At 35.4% G+C, this 15,258-nt stretch overlaps 1 protein-coding gene across 1 annotated transcript in view; it reads right to left on the reverse strand.

Moving 5' to 3' along the window:
• Positions 1–15,258, reverse strand: part of LOC130051559 (contactin-4-like) — a 50,926-nt gene that overhangs the window by 23,136 nt on the left and 12,532 nt on the right. The window contains exons 8-13 of the mRNA XM_056153577.1: positions 13,587–13,865; positions 11,516–11,638; positions 11,274–11,298; positions 9,738–9,775; positions 5,260–5,454; positions 126–164 (exon numbers count right to left, since the gene is read on the reverse strand). Coding sequence (XP_056009552.1) covers positions 126–164; positions 5,260–5,454; positions 9,738–9,775; positions 11,274–11,298; positions 11,516–11,638; positions 13,587–13,865 — 699 coding nt within the window. The remainder of the gene's footprint in view (positions 1–125; positions 165–5,259; positions 5,455–9,737; positions 9,776–11,273; positions 11,299–11,515; positions 11,639–13,586; positions 13,866–15,258) is intronic.

Raw genomic sequence — 15,258 nt, forward strand, 5'->3', positions numbered from 1 at the left:
GCATACAGTTTCAAATATATCAGATAAACCATACAGGAGGAGAAGTGTTCAAAAGCTATTTTACATCCTCCACTATATGAATATGTAAACTTTTAATGCTTAATTAATGACAAATTAAACCATACCTTTCTTCTGCTTTGCTTTATCATCTTTTTTGAAAAGACCTGAAGGAGAAACAGCAATAATTATAGAAAATAAATATTGTCGGTATTAAGACAGCGTCAGAGTTAACAATGCAATCTTGTAACATTATTTTCTCAAAATCAGCAATTAGTAAATAGTACATGTTATATATGATTGAAACGAGAACATTATCACCTAGCTTTCTACCTGCAAAATATGGTTGGCTTTTGAAGTGCGGCCAATTTTGGCCAATAACGTCCCTTGTCCTTTCATGATCCCCAGCGTGGGGCCAAACTTAGTATAAAATGTTTGTGTGTAAAACACTTATATAACCTCTTCTTTAGTGCCATTGATACTAACTTGAAACTAAATGGATATTTAGAAAGAGTATGTCCTTTACCAAAACTGTAAATTTGATGACCTTATAGGGGTTGGGGATTTGGTAAGTCGGGCCAAAACGGCAAGTTATTAAATGTGTTAACAATAGAAATTTTTAACTTCCTCTTGATAACTACCATTCCAATTCTTTTGATATTTGGTATGAAGCATCTTTGGGACAAGGGAGACATAAATTGTAAATTTCAGGACTCCTGCACCCCTCAGGCCATGGGGCTTTAAGGTACGTGGGACGAAATCTGCCAAAAATTGACCAATTTTCCAACATATTCTTCTCTATACCTGCATAACTTTAAGGAAAACTAAATACATAGTGATATAGAACATGAAGGCCTCTACCCAAATTGTAACTTTCAGGATCCCCTGGGTAGAGGTTCTGACTCCAGGGCAGGGCCAAACTTGGTATATCTAGCGTAGATGTGCAAAACATATATATAAATGATATGTGCTTTAATTCTTTTCAAATGGGGCCTTAGGGGCGGGGCAAAAACTACCCACAATTGACCAATTTCCAAAAACCTTCTTCTCAAGAACCGCGCATGTGTAAGAAAAACTAAATGCATGGTGATGGAGCGCAGGAAGGCCCCTACAAAAATTGTAAATTTCATGATATCAGGGGTAGGGGTTCTATTGGTTGGCTTTTGAAGTGCGGCCAATAATGTCCCTTGTCCTTTCATGATCCCCAGAGTGGAGCCAAACTTAGTATTATAAAGTGTTTGTGTGTAAAACACTTAAATAACATCTTCTTTAGTGCCATTGATACTAACTTGAAACTAAATGGATATTTAAAAGGAGTAGGTAGTCCTTTACCAAAATTGTAAATTTCATGATCCTAGGGGGTAAGGATTTGGTTTCAGGGTGGTGTCAAGATTATTATAATGATTTGAAGGGCTTCTTAGCCTTCTTGAAGTTTGCTGATACCATATAAAACCTAAATGCATATTTAGGAATAGCAGAAAATGATGTACAAAACAAATGGTGAATTTCGCAACCCCAGTTGACTTTAGGATGGACAAATTACTGTAGAATCATTTAAATTCGTGGGGGCTAATTTTCGTGGATCGCTGAATTTTCTACGGGTTCTTAAGGACGTAATTTCGTGGATTTAGATATTTGTATGAAAGGTAACTCTGGAATGTCTTTATTCGTTGAGGATGTAAATTCGTGGGTGAGGGGTTCCCACGAATTCCACGAAAATTGAGCCACCATGAATTCTAATGATTCCACAGTAGTCATATCTTTTAATGCTAATACATATATTATATAAAGCCTTTCATCAGTGTATGTATGCACTTTTGAGGGCATTGAAGTTTAAGAACACATTTTGTTTTATACTGTTGCTTAATATTAGGATTTAGCTTAGATATTCAGAACAGGAATTTTTTTCTAGATTTCATAGCCCTTGGGACTAGTGATATTTTTAACTAGTACTCAGGTGACCCATAAGGCCTGTGGGCCTCTTGGTGTATTTCCCGCCGATATATATTGCATTCTGGGATTCCAGGGTGTAAAAGATGTACTGGGCAGGCTCCAATCGACAATTGTTGATGGCGGCATGAGGAAGATTGAGCTTAAATACAATTTTACTTGTTATTATGGAATGTTATTTACATTTTGGGGAGAAAATTTTATCAACAAATTAACAATTTTCCCCACTTTTTTAAAGATTTTGAATACTTTTCCTGCATTAAGCAAGGTTTGAAATAAAACAAACATTTGATTTTTTCTTGGTGCACCAGCGAAAATCTGTGGTGCATGTGGCGTGAATTGAGAGGGGTTGACATAAAATAACGAAAACAAAATAACTAAAATAACCTGTTTGAGTTATTAATGAAGGAAAGAGAGGCAACTCATTGTGACAAAAAAAAAAACTGACTTGCATTATTTTTCAAATAATGTGTTTGCATTTTGCCCTTGACTATTTACACACTTTTGATTCTTGAGAAGATTTTCAAAAAATTCCTCTATAAATTTGTATGTAAACTTTGATCCCCTACTGTGGTTCCATCCCACCCCCGGGGGTCATGGTTTTAACAAACTTAAATCTACACTATGTCAGGAAGCTTTCATGTAAATTTGTACTTTGCTAGCCCAGTGGTCGTTGAGAAGATTTTTAAAGATTTTCTCTATTTATTCCCATGTGAAACTTTGATCCCTTATTTTGGCCCCAACCTACCCTCAGGGGCCATGATTTGAACAGACTTAAATCTACACTATGTCAGGAAGCTTTCATGTAAATCTCAGCTCTTCTGGCTAAGTGGTTCTTGAGAACAAGATTTTTAAAGATTTTCCCTATTTATTCCCATATGAAACTTTGATCCCTTATTTTGGCCTCAACCAACCCTCGGGGCCATGATTTGAACAAACTTAAATCTGCACTATGTCAGGAAGCTTTCATGTAAATTTCAGCTTTTCTGGCCCAGTGGTTCTTAAGAACATGATTTTTAAATGACCCTCACCCTATTTTTCCATTTTTGTAATTATATCTCCTTTGAATGGGGCATGGTCCTTCATTTGAACAAACTTCAAAGCCCTTTACCCAAGGATGCCTTTAGCCAAGTTTGGTTGGAATTGGTCCGGTGGTTCTGATTGATTGATTAAATATTGTTTTACGTCCCTTTCGAGAATATTTCACTCATATGGAGACGTCAACATTGCCGGTGAAGGGCTGTAAAATTTAGACGTATGCTCGGTGCTTACAGCCTTTGAGCAGGGAGGGATCTTTATCATGCCACACCTGCTGGGACACGGGACCTTGGTTTTTTCGGTCTCATCCGAAGGACCGTCCATTTAGTCGCCTCTTACGACAAGGGGTACTGAGAACCTATTCTAACGTGGGTTCCCACGGGGTCTGGTGGCTCTGGAGAAGATGTCCAAAATATGAAAAGTTTACAGACGGACGGCCAGATGATGGAACAACAGGCGATCTTTAGAAAAGCTCACTTGAGCTTTCAGCTCAGGTGAGCTAAAATGAAAGCATTATAATTCAATCTAATTAATGTTAGGAAATGAAATATTTCAGTATTTATAATTGAAAGTTCAATTCTTTTTTATCACTAATTTTTTTTTAAACTACCAGTTGGAAGAAACAGCAAGCACAAGTTTTGCCTATATGTTGTTACAAAGTGAAAGTCAGTTGGTCCGAGTGTGTATCGAATTTGAAGAGCAGAACGGAATGCATATCCCGTAGACCTACATGTAACGGTGCTTAGCTTTAATTGAACCATTTTTTCGCAGTTTATCTAAGTCTTTGTCCAAGTGCTTTTTTGAAAAAATACAAGGTCAAATGTTACTGTCCGGTTTAAGTCGATGTCATCATCAACATCTTGATTAACATGCAGGATTAGGTGCATCTTCCACAGCAGTGGGCTCCCTTCCTGGCTTGCTGCACGCATGGCAGACCTAACATTTGACTTCCAGTCATCTCTGTCCAATGGGTTAACATCACAAAGTCCCCACTCACGCTGGTCTTTTTCCTAATGTGCTTTCCAGGTCATCTTTGGTCTCCCTGGTTGTCGTCCTCCCTCATTTTTCATACGAAGACATTATTGATTGCCCCACTGGATCTAGCAACGTGCCCAAACCAGCGTAGCTCTATTCCCGCAGGATAGCGTCGATGTCATCGATCCCAAGTCGTGCCATTAGCTTGCTTGATCTGACACTAGCCATGTCTCCTGCAAATATGTCTGACCATGGCTCTGTCATTTCGTCGAAGGCGAAGGAGGTCTGGTTTTGGCAAGGGCCACGTCTCACTTGCATACAGCATCGCACTACGTACATATGTACTGTATAATCTGCCACGGGTCTTGTAAGAAAGATGACGGGAAGAGAGGACAGGCAGTAGTTCCCTGAATTTATTCCAGGCCGTCTTCACAACAAAAAATATTCACGTCTTGTCCCTCATACCTAGTCTAATTCCTCTCTACTGACAGCAAATACACCCTTAAACGGCACAAAACACCCTAATTTATGCAGTGTTATTTACAAGCCTAACAGTTAATGTGATAATTAGTTTTTTTGTCAATTAAATCTAATCTGTTTATGAAATGGCTAACAACTGTTTTGAAATTTTCTCGCTCGAAGTCGCATATGACGTCACAGATAATGGCGCGTAAAGTATGGAAGAAAATATGCATATCACAAGATTTGAAATTCATCGCTTTCAAACTTGAAAACTACGCAAACTGTTTCATTTAAAACACATGTAAAATAGTTTTAGGCATGAAATGAATTAATTTTGCTGAAAAAATTAAATTTCTTTTAGAAACATGCAATGTGTCCTTTAACCAAATGTGTTCTTAAAACATAAATGACCCTGAATGTGTTTATACTGATGAAAGACTTTACAAAATGAAATATATCTAACATGATATGACTTTTTTGGACCTGCTCTAAGAGTCAAAACCTTGGGGTTGTGAAATTCACAATTTTGGTGCATCCTTTTCTCATGCTTTTCCAAAACTGTATCAGTATAAAATTAAATCTTTCAAATGCCCAGTGGTTCTGGAGAAGAAGTGGGAAATGTTAAAAGTTTAGGGATGGATTGACAGACAGACACTGTAAAAACACTCACACATCAAATATACTGTAACAAAAAATAATAAAATCGATAAACTTTGTCTCCTAAAAAAGAAACAAAGAAAAAGAAAACAATTTGTGTCTTATATATACATGTATGTAACATATCATATATGCTTTAACCCTCATTTTCAATAATTATGTCAAGAATAGTTATTGTACCTTTCTTTGGCTTGACAACATCAGCATATAGTGCACCTTCTTCCTTAGGTTTCTGTCCCACAAATATGTTGGAGTTATTATCACTAAATGGCTTCTTCTTATTCACTTCTGCATAGACTGCTGATCCTGATGTTTCAGGCTCTTCATCTCTTGATCCAGCAGATTCATACAGAATGTTGTCTTTCAATCCATCATCTGAAAATTTACTTATATTAATCCTAATGAAAAACTAGAACTGTCCTTTTGGATTAAATACCCCCCACGGGGCATACTATATAATCGATAAAAACAGACTTCCTCAGATGAAACCTGAAATTTTGTAATCAAATGGTTATCTAGTATAAAAAAATCAAATAATCAATCCAATATTAAAATATTTCTGGTGATGCTCCATATAAACACTTTACCAATAAATCGGATTTAATTGTTTATTATCATTTCTCTTAATTTTGTTCATGGTTTCAAACCTTTCGAAGTGTTTTTGAAATATTCTCCTGAACCAACAATATTCTCAAAGAAAATAGAAATTAGCATAATTTAAATATTCTAATTGAAAATAAGAAAAGCATAACTTCAGTCTAAGAACAATGTATTTACAATAATTAAATCAAACCTCTTCACGAATTTTTAAGACAACTCTTTTAGGTTTAAAAAATGACTAAGTCCATCAGTAAAATGCCTGTAACTTGAGGAAAACTTGTCCAATCAATATGAAAATGCCAGGTGCATATCTTTATATGGTAAGAAATGAGTGTACAAATGTTCAGAAAAAATCCATGCACTAGTTTCAAAATCATGTCTACAGACAACTGGGCAGACATGGAGATTCCAATATACCCCCCAAACTTTGTGGGGGTCGGTGTGCATAATAAACAAACCTTTGACCAGTTGACTTTAAAATCAATAGGGGTAATCTACTCCTTAAGATGTACCAGTGTACCAAGTTTGATGTCTGTCAAGTAAAGGGTTCTCCAATTATTGAATGGACAGTATATTACTATGTCCAGTTATACCCTTGACCTTTGACCATGTACTCAACTGTGATGCAATGTGAGCAAAGAATCAACTTTTTATCACCTAAACAAATAAATATTAAAAATATCTTTACTTTTAAACAAACCTTTAGAAAACTCCGTACTTTCATTAAGAAAATAATAAAATAAAATGTGCTCCCCTACCTAGAATGCCCATACTTCATATTAATGATAACACGTTTTTTTTTTCTAACTTGATAAATACTTTATTACACGCATGTATTATTTACTAAATGCATATATAACAGCTTTTTGTCTTTATATTTTTGTATACCATTGCATAATGGTGATGATATACAATAAATTGAATTAACAGAGTACATGTAGTCTTGAAATATCACAATTAAAGTATACAGTTGACAACGATTGAAATAAAAATGCAGACGTTTTCTCGTTTATTCAGTGACTCACAAACTTGCGCGTCTTCTGAATGAAAGTTGTAAAACAAACGTACTAGGTTTTGGTCAGTTATAGCATAATACGGAGGTAACATTCATCTCATCTCCGCTAGCAATGGGTTTTGGGTCAATTGTGCCTTCGTGGACGAATAATCTTGGCTAGCGAAGATGGAAAAAATGCCTAGATAGTCCGTTTGCATTAACATGTATTATGAAGGTGAAATCAAAGAATTATCCAGTAAATCCAATGATGTTGTAGTATATATAGCATGTATTTATTTTATTTTTGACTGAGAGGGAGATAGACAGCTAAGCACGTAACATCGTTTTAGAGGGGGGGGGGGGGGGGGGGGGGGGGGCTCATTCATTAGTCCTAACCCGGACCAGCCAAAAAATTTAACATGTAAAGAAAACAAAATACCTGAATAAATGTTGTTAAAACTGGAAAAAAAAAACAAAACAAAAAAAACAAAAAACAATATGGGAAATAAAAAAAAAATATCAGAATGAAAGGGGATGGATAATTAATCAGGAAGAAATTGTACTTTCAAGATTTATACTGAACGTATTAAACTTCCCGTATCTGCATACATTCATGAATATTATAATCAATGCTTACCAATGCTCTCTTTTACTCTCTCTCTCTCTCTCTCTCTCTCTCTCTCTCTCTCTCTCTCTCTCTGACAAATGCTCTGTTTAACATAGTTACTTCCATCATATTGTGTTAATATGCATCTTGACAAATATAACTTGATCCAATGCATTGTCGATGATTGACAAATTGGAATTAATTTATTACATAATTAATAGAAGCAAAAATACAAACTATCAAATGATTTATTCTTAAAATCCCGAGTTAATTACATTTGACCGAGACTTATGTTCAATGTACTTTGATAGAGGTTTTCATTAAAAAAAAAGTTCATCGGGAGTGTCTGGATAATGCAATGATTTTTGCATAATAAGTATATACCATGCAAATTCCTAGGGTCTTTGTCACAATATAACTAAATTACGGTTAACTAGTTTGGGTTTGACTTCTTATGAAAAGTGTGAAATATATTGGATCGGCGCGATATCAGATCTAGTCTAAGATCACGGGTATCTTGCGCCGACCCAATATATTTCACACTTTTCGCAAGAAGCTAAGCACTTCTGTTGATTTCAAATACACGGATTAGCTGATCCCCATTGTTCTACTGAGGCGAAAACCCCTTCGAATTTGCATGGAATGTACAAGTTATACACAGGTCATTGTTATAGTCATACATCATAGTACCGCTAACCCGGCAAACATTTTTAAAAAAAAATAAATTATTGAATGGCGAAGTATGACCAAACTGCAGATTGAATTTTATAGATCCCCGTGCTAAAATTACTTATATTTTTCAATGTAACAGAAGGGGTATGTTGCCGGTTAAGTTGTGTAAAATTCTTGACAAGCAATAAAATAACAACAAAATGTCCGATTACAAAATCCTTAAATTGGGAACATGTGTGGATGTGTGTGTGTGTGGGGGGGGGGGGGGGGTAGTAGTATGATACTGCCTCAATTCCCCCTTCCGACTTCAATTTCTTAAATCGTGGAGTGGGTAGGTCGCTCCAAGCTACAAGGCTAAATCATTAACTTTCAAGCTTTCAAATTACACCCTCTCCGATTTTACGTGCTTGTAATCAATATTTAAGGATGTAAATCCTCGGTGTCAAATGCAATTAGTTCATGAAAAAAAGACTAGTATCAATATAAACAGAAATGACTTAGCGATTATTTGCTTTTTTTTCATATACGCTATCGATTATTAAAATCTTTAATTTAATCTTTAGATGCATTAGATAATGAAAGCAACATAGAGAGAGAGAGGGGGGGATAGATAGGGAGAGAGACCACATTGGTAATTATTAAATATCTCTATTACATGTTGTACATGTATGATTTTCATTTACTGAATATACTAATTCAAAACAGGAATTACCTGCAAGTACGCATTATTTAAACATAGCATTTAAGAATATTTAAATGAAGAAAGAAGACTAAAAGAAAAAATTTCAAAATCAGGTTTTCTCAAAAACATAATATATAGTGTTTGGTATGGTTGGAATTGGCTCAAAATGCTGAAAAACAATAGAAGTATCAGGGGGGAAAATATTGACATTTTTTCTTTTTTTTAAAATTCCACCTTATCTTGATTATTTGACCCGCGGCACATTTTCACATCTCCCGCAAGGCGCCCGTGGCCAGAACAAAGCTCCTAGAAGATGTGTGTATTCGCAAATAACACACACCGTGGAACACGGAGGACACGGTGTATCTCCGTGGATTTTCCACCGTGGTCTTTCCATGGTGGGGTGTATAAAACTCGTGCCGTGTACTGTATAGACTAACATCATGCTTGCCTACATTCAAAGTTTGTATGGCTCTGTCCCAAAACGCATTCAGCAAGTTATCAGACTAAAAGGACATCTCACGAAGTACTAAATCGTTGGATTGTTCATTTCTTTAATTTCCATGTTTGTTTTTATTAAAATATCAGCTGGCAAAATACTGATGTGTTCATCGTCAGTGTAAACACGCCGCCATTGTGACCGATACTTTTTGCACGGGTCTGTAATTATGGTACATGTAATAGACATAAGGACGTCATTTGTTTTAAATACATTTAAACAATTATGAAATAGGGTTGGGGATGACCCCAGGGTACTTAATTGCCAAACAGAATACTCAATGCATTTTGACACTTGCAGAAAGAATATTAATAATGGTTTAGGGGTGGGGAGCTCACAAAATGAGGGGGTTCGGATGCAAAAAATTTAAAGGCAAACACTTGTGTGTGGACATTACTTATGATAGCTTCTATTTTTGACTGGTGCTGACAGACAGACAGATAGATGCATAGATCTGCTGTGTCATACCAAACTTTATTGTACGTAACAAAGTTGTAGGGTACGTGTGACAAAGTGATACCCATATATTGCCGTGGTTTAAAGGTAACACAAAAATTGTGCAAACTGTCAGATTTTGAACATATCTGAAATATAATAAACATACCTTCATCAGTGTCCTCTCTTTCATTCAATTTTACTTTACTGAAATGAAAAAGTTTTAACATCAAACTATGATAGTCTTCTTTTGCAATCAAGTTAAACATTTTTTTTTTCTTTATCTTCTTTTTGTTTTATTACAATCAAGAATACATCATTCTCCAGACCTTATAATTTTGCATTCAAAACTTTATAATACATGATACTAACGAGAAAACATAACTCTTATTACTTCAAAACATGTAATTCATAGATTCTGTAAAGACAAACAATTTATCAAGTTTGTTGCAGCCACTACATCAATTTTTAAGAGATCGAAATTTATAACATCAAAAAATAATATCCGTCCCCTCCAACTCCTTTTGTCTAAAATATCTAAATTTGAAATCTTTTAAAATCAAAATTCTTATTCTAATGCAGAAAAGATCTAGACACCATATAGTGATGTCTAAGTGACAAAAATAAAGTTGTAACTGCATGTTGTAGACACAAGATAGAAGTGATGTCAATGTGGGGGAGAATTCTTTTTCAAAAAGACATGAACTTCTAATAACGTTGATGAGTTAGAATAAAGTAATGTTCTTTGAAGCATGATATGCCTTTTTCAATAACAATTGAAATAGCAAGGCTAATAATTAGAAGTTCCAGATATTACATGATATTCCATCATCACCTGCATATGGTGTGTATATAAATATCTCAACTGATTCAATATGCAAGAGCTTGTTCTGCGTATGATCAGTTTTTAAATCGAGGCAGGCTACTGACAAACAGGTTGATGGTGCAGGGGGTTCAACAGCCTCGTTTAAAGTCAGCATGCATTTTGCAAATTGTATGGTCGTTATAAGGATCTAGTTTGCCAATACAATCTGTCATTGGGTCAAATGCTGTCTAATGTGTTTCATACCAATTGTTAGGCCATGTTTGGCACACTGATTTTTGATTACAGATAACTCCCTTTACCTGACCAAGATATCAGGACATCAGTTTTTCTTGGGTGGCTGCTTCCATGTTCCACCCATCTGAAATTGTTTCAAAAACTTCGAAATATCTGACTGACTAATATGTGCAGCATATCTACAATCTACAATCTCTTGTTGTCTATGTCCACTTTTTGACAAACATATAATCACATTTCTAAAGGGGTAGACAAATAGTTTACTATTTGAAGCCATCGTCCTGATTTCCAGATATTTGACTGATGATATGTGTCATATTTATAGAATTAATACAATGATGTCATTTATACTGTAAGTACTCATAAACATCAACTCATGGCAACAGTTTCTTTAGATATCTGGGATATCCAGGGGTCCATGTCTGCCAAACTCTCTATTTTGTATTGCTTATAAGAGTTATGAGATTGCATGATCATTGTTCGTAACATCTTCACCTTTCATGCGAGATAACCTAAAATTGACTTTGCTATCATTGCTATTTCTGCTACCATTTTTATTACAGGTACTGTAGATAGCAATATTGAGGAATAACTTTGCCTTAAACAAATTAATATTCGTTGAAACAAGTACAAGTAAATATTTACCTTAGATGAAGATCTTTCTTTTTCCCTGAAACAAAAACATTTTTTTACTTATGATATCAAATGTATGAAAATCTAGTTAACATCTTGTGTGTTCTTATGTAACCTAGATAAAGTTTTGCTCGAAACATTTCACAGATTGGTGGTGAGAATATAACACAGACTAACCAAAGAGTTATATACCAAAACATAAAATGTGCAAACATATTTAAAACTAAACCTCAAATATCAATGATTAAAGTTACCTTCTGATTGTCGGACTCTTCGTAAGATAAATAGAATCCCAATAACTATAAGGACAGCAAACAGTGTTCCTCCAAAAGCTCCTCCAGCAATCAGTGGTAGACTGTCTGTTATGTCACCATTAACTACAGCAAGAATGATTTCAAAATTCTTATTCTTAAAGCAAATGAAAGGTTGCTGAGGCATATTGCTCTTTTATACCTTTTGATGTTTAGCATCTTTTTTTCTTTCTGAGGTCCTGTGAACATAGTTACTCAGGTACATTAGGTTAGGTGTTCTTAAAAGTAGGTCAAACTCCAAGTTCAATGTCATAAAGTGAAACTTTGTTACCAAAGCAAAGTCTTTTTGTCACAAGAAATGCACATATCATGAAATGTGAGAGCCCTATTACACACCATTCCAAAGTTACAAGCTAAGTTATAGTTTAAGACAGACAGGATGAAACCAATATGCCCCCTGACTAAAATATCGGGGGGCATAAAAGCAAGAAGCCCATGGGCCACATTCCTCACTTGAGTCACCTTGGCCAATATTTAAAGATTTTCCCTACACATATTTGCATGTAAAACTTTGATCCCCTATTGTGGCCCCACCTTACTCCTGGGGGCATGATTTTTACAAACTTGAATCTGCACTATGTCCACAAGCTTTCGTGTAAATGTAATCTTTGCTGGGCCAGTGGTTCTTGAGAAGGACAATTTTTAAAGATTTCCTCTATATATTTGTATGTAAAACTTTGATCCCTTAACAGGCGGAAATCGTATCTGACCCGCATTAACCTAACAACATAAAAGTAATTCTTATAATCTACCTTATATTAAATGTTTTCATAATGAAATGAAATGTTTCTATTAATTTTGTTTTTTTAATTTTGATATGTTTTCAAATCATCAATACTCAAATTATTGCTTTTTATACATCGTATGATTTACCGATTGCTTACAGTTATTAGACTTGCCTTTCACAATGAAGGAACGATGTAAATAAAGCGAGTCACTTCGTACACAAATTTCTCTAATTATTTTTTTTCCTTCATATTTTTGCTTTGTTTCAATTTCTATATTTTTGTTAAAGAGTTACCAGACTTGAATATACCAGTATTTCACCTTGTGTACCGTGGTACATACTGGCACCAGAAAAATACTGGTACACCTGGTCACCAGTAATACCGTGCACCTCTATCATCCATAGAACTTTTACGTTTAAAGGTTTTCACCGACAAGTTCATGATTTTAAAAAAAATGCCTCCCTCATCTATGAAAGGTGAATATAACGAACAGTAATTAATCTCATAACTCCTATAAGCAATACAAAATATTTTATTGGCAATAAAAGTGAAAAATAAAAAGTCTCCCTCCCTCATCTGTTTTTGAGAAAATTGGCCTGGGAACCAGATAATTAATTTTATGTGGCCTAAGCCACATGAGAGAAGTGTTTACAAATTAGTTTACATCCTCAACCCCTCTTAGATCCACTATAACGTTTAGGAAAGTAACTGGACCCCCTGTCTCGACATTATGCACATCTACAAATGGCAAGGAAGCATTGCATAATGTTTCAAGTCTATCAGATAACCCATAGAGGAGGAAAAGATTTTGTGACAGACTGACAACCTTACAGATGGATAGAAAAAAAACATATGCTCACGGACACCTATTTCACAAAACATGGATAATCCTCAAGACCAATAAGACTAACATGATCTTACTGTTCTGGATAAGGCTAAGGTACCAAATTCAGATCATGGAATGAAATAAAGGCATGGTCTGGAGTATGCATGTATAGCTGTAGCTCTCCTACCAGCCCAGAATGGGAGATGATTGATCATACATTTTGGTCCTGTTTTGTAATGATGTGCAGAACACAAAAGACTTTCTTTGATAACCAAGTTCAGTGTGGAATAATAACTTGAAAAGCTCCTATTCTGTCTCTAAATATTGCAAGGACTGACTACATCAGAATATAGTGTCAACATGTCCATCTGAAGACAAGCATGCATATACATGTTAGTAAAACTTTCTACACCTTTAAAAAGATTTCAAAGATATGTCTACAGTAATGTTTTGTATCTACCTTGTGTTATGCATTCTTTCTCTTCTTCAGAATATGTCTCTCCGTTGTCATTAAATGCAATGACTTGAAAGGAATATCGCATTCCATCTGGTAGCCCTCCAATCGTTCCATTTGGATTTGAAAAGACTGATGAATTGATTTGATTACCTTGAGCAGATTTATAGGACACAATGAATTTTTGTGGTGCTCCACCGTTAAAACTCGATGACCACTTTACCACTGCAGTTCCTGGAGCAAGCTCACAATTCACTGATATACTGTGTGGAGGGTCTGGCTTTCCTGCAATGGTATACATTCAAGACTTTTCAGTTTTTTCTGCATTGCATTCCCCTTTTTCATTAACAAGAGGTCCACATGCATACAGGCCTTATTGGTCACCTGAGTATTAGTTAAAAGTATCACTACTTGTTGTTTTCTTGCATCGCCACCTCAAAAATTTGATATAATAAAGTAGATGTGTCAGCATGACACAAATGCCCCCGCCTGCAGTAAAGTCAAATGTAGGAAATCCATTGAAGTATAGCATTGAATGTGGTATTCAGATTGTATGCTACACGCATTTAGTACAATTTAGAACTCAAAAACAATCCTATATATGTTTCAACAGCCATAGAATAAATACAACTCCATAAAAAAATAAATCAACTTCAATATCTCAAGGCGTTTAGAAAACAAGAGGCCCATGGGCCACATTGCTCTCCTGAGTCACCTTGACCCATATCTAAAAAAAATTTCAATATATTTGCATGTAAAACTTTAATCCCTATTGTGGTTCCAACCCTGGGGGCCTTGACTTTCTTGCATGTGCATTATGTCAGGAAGCTTTCATGTAATTTTGCACTTTTCTGGAGATTAACTCCCTAACGCATAGCTCTTATCCTTAGACGAATTTGACTCCACTTTTTTGGCACACTGTTTTACCCTATAATAGCTCTAAAACTTCATTGTTATTTCGGATTTCAAACATTTCGGTTGAGCATCACTGAAGAGACATTATTTGTCGAAATGCGCATCTGGTGCATCAAAATTGGTACCGTATAAGTTTTACATTGAGAAGATTTTCAAAGATTTTACAGATATATTCACATGTAAAACTTTAATTCCCTATTATGACCACATCCTAACTCCGGGGGCCATGATGTTAGCAAACTTGAATTTTCACTAAGTCAGCAAGCTTTCATGTAAATTTCAGCTTTTCTGGCTCAGTGGTTCTGGAGAAGGAGAATTTTAAATGAGCCCACCCTATTTTTGTGATTATCTCTCTTTGAAGGGATCATGGTCCTTCATTTAAACAAACTTTGAAAGCCCTTCACCGAAGGATGCTTTTTGCCAAGTTTGGTTAAAATTGGCCCTGTAGTTCTGGAGAAGAAGTCGAAAATATAAAAAGTTTACAGACAGATGGACAGACATTTGGATGGACGGACAGACAAAAGGCAATCAGAAAAGCCCACTTGAGCTTTCAGCTTAGGTGAGCTAAAACAAAGTCTGCAAAACTGGTTGTAAAAGTAACATTTCTACATTAATGGGGAACAATTCCATAAAAAAATCAACGAACCAAAGGAAAACTCTAACTAGATCTGTAACTGATCAATATACACTTGCCAATTCAATATCTTAAGGCGTCTAGAAAAAAAAGTGTGGAAAAATGGTCATAACAAACATTTGTCTAAGT

The sequence above is a fragment of the Ostrea edulis genome, chromosome 2 (genome assembly GCF_947568905.1).
Source record: "Ostrea edulis chromosome 2, xbOstEdul1.1, whole genome shotgun sequence".
NCBI lineage: Eukaryota > Metazoa > Mollusca > Bivalvia > Ostreida > Ostreidae > Ostrea > Ostrea edulis.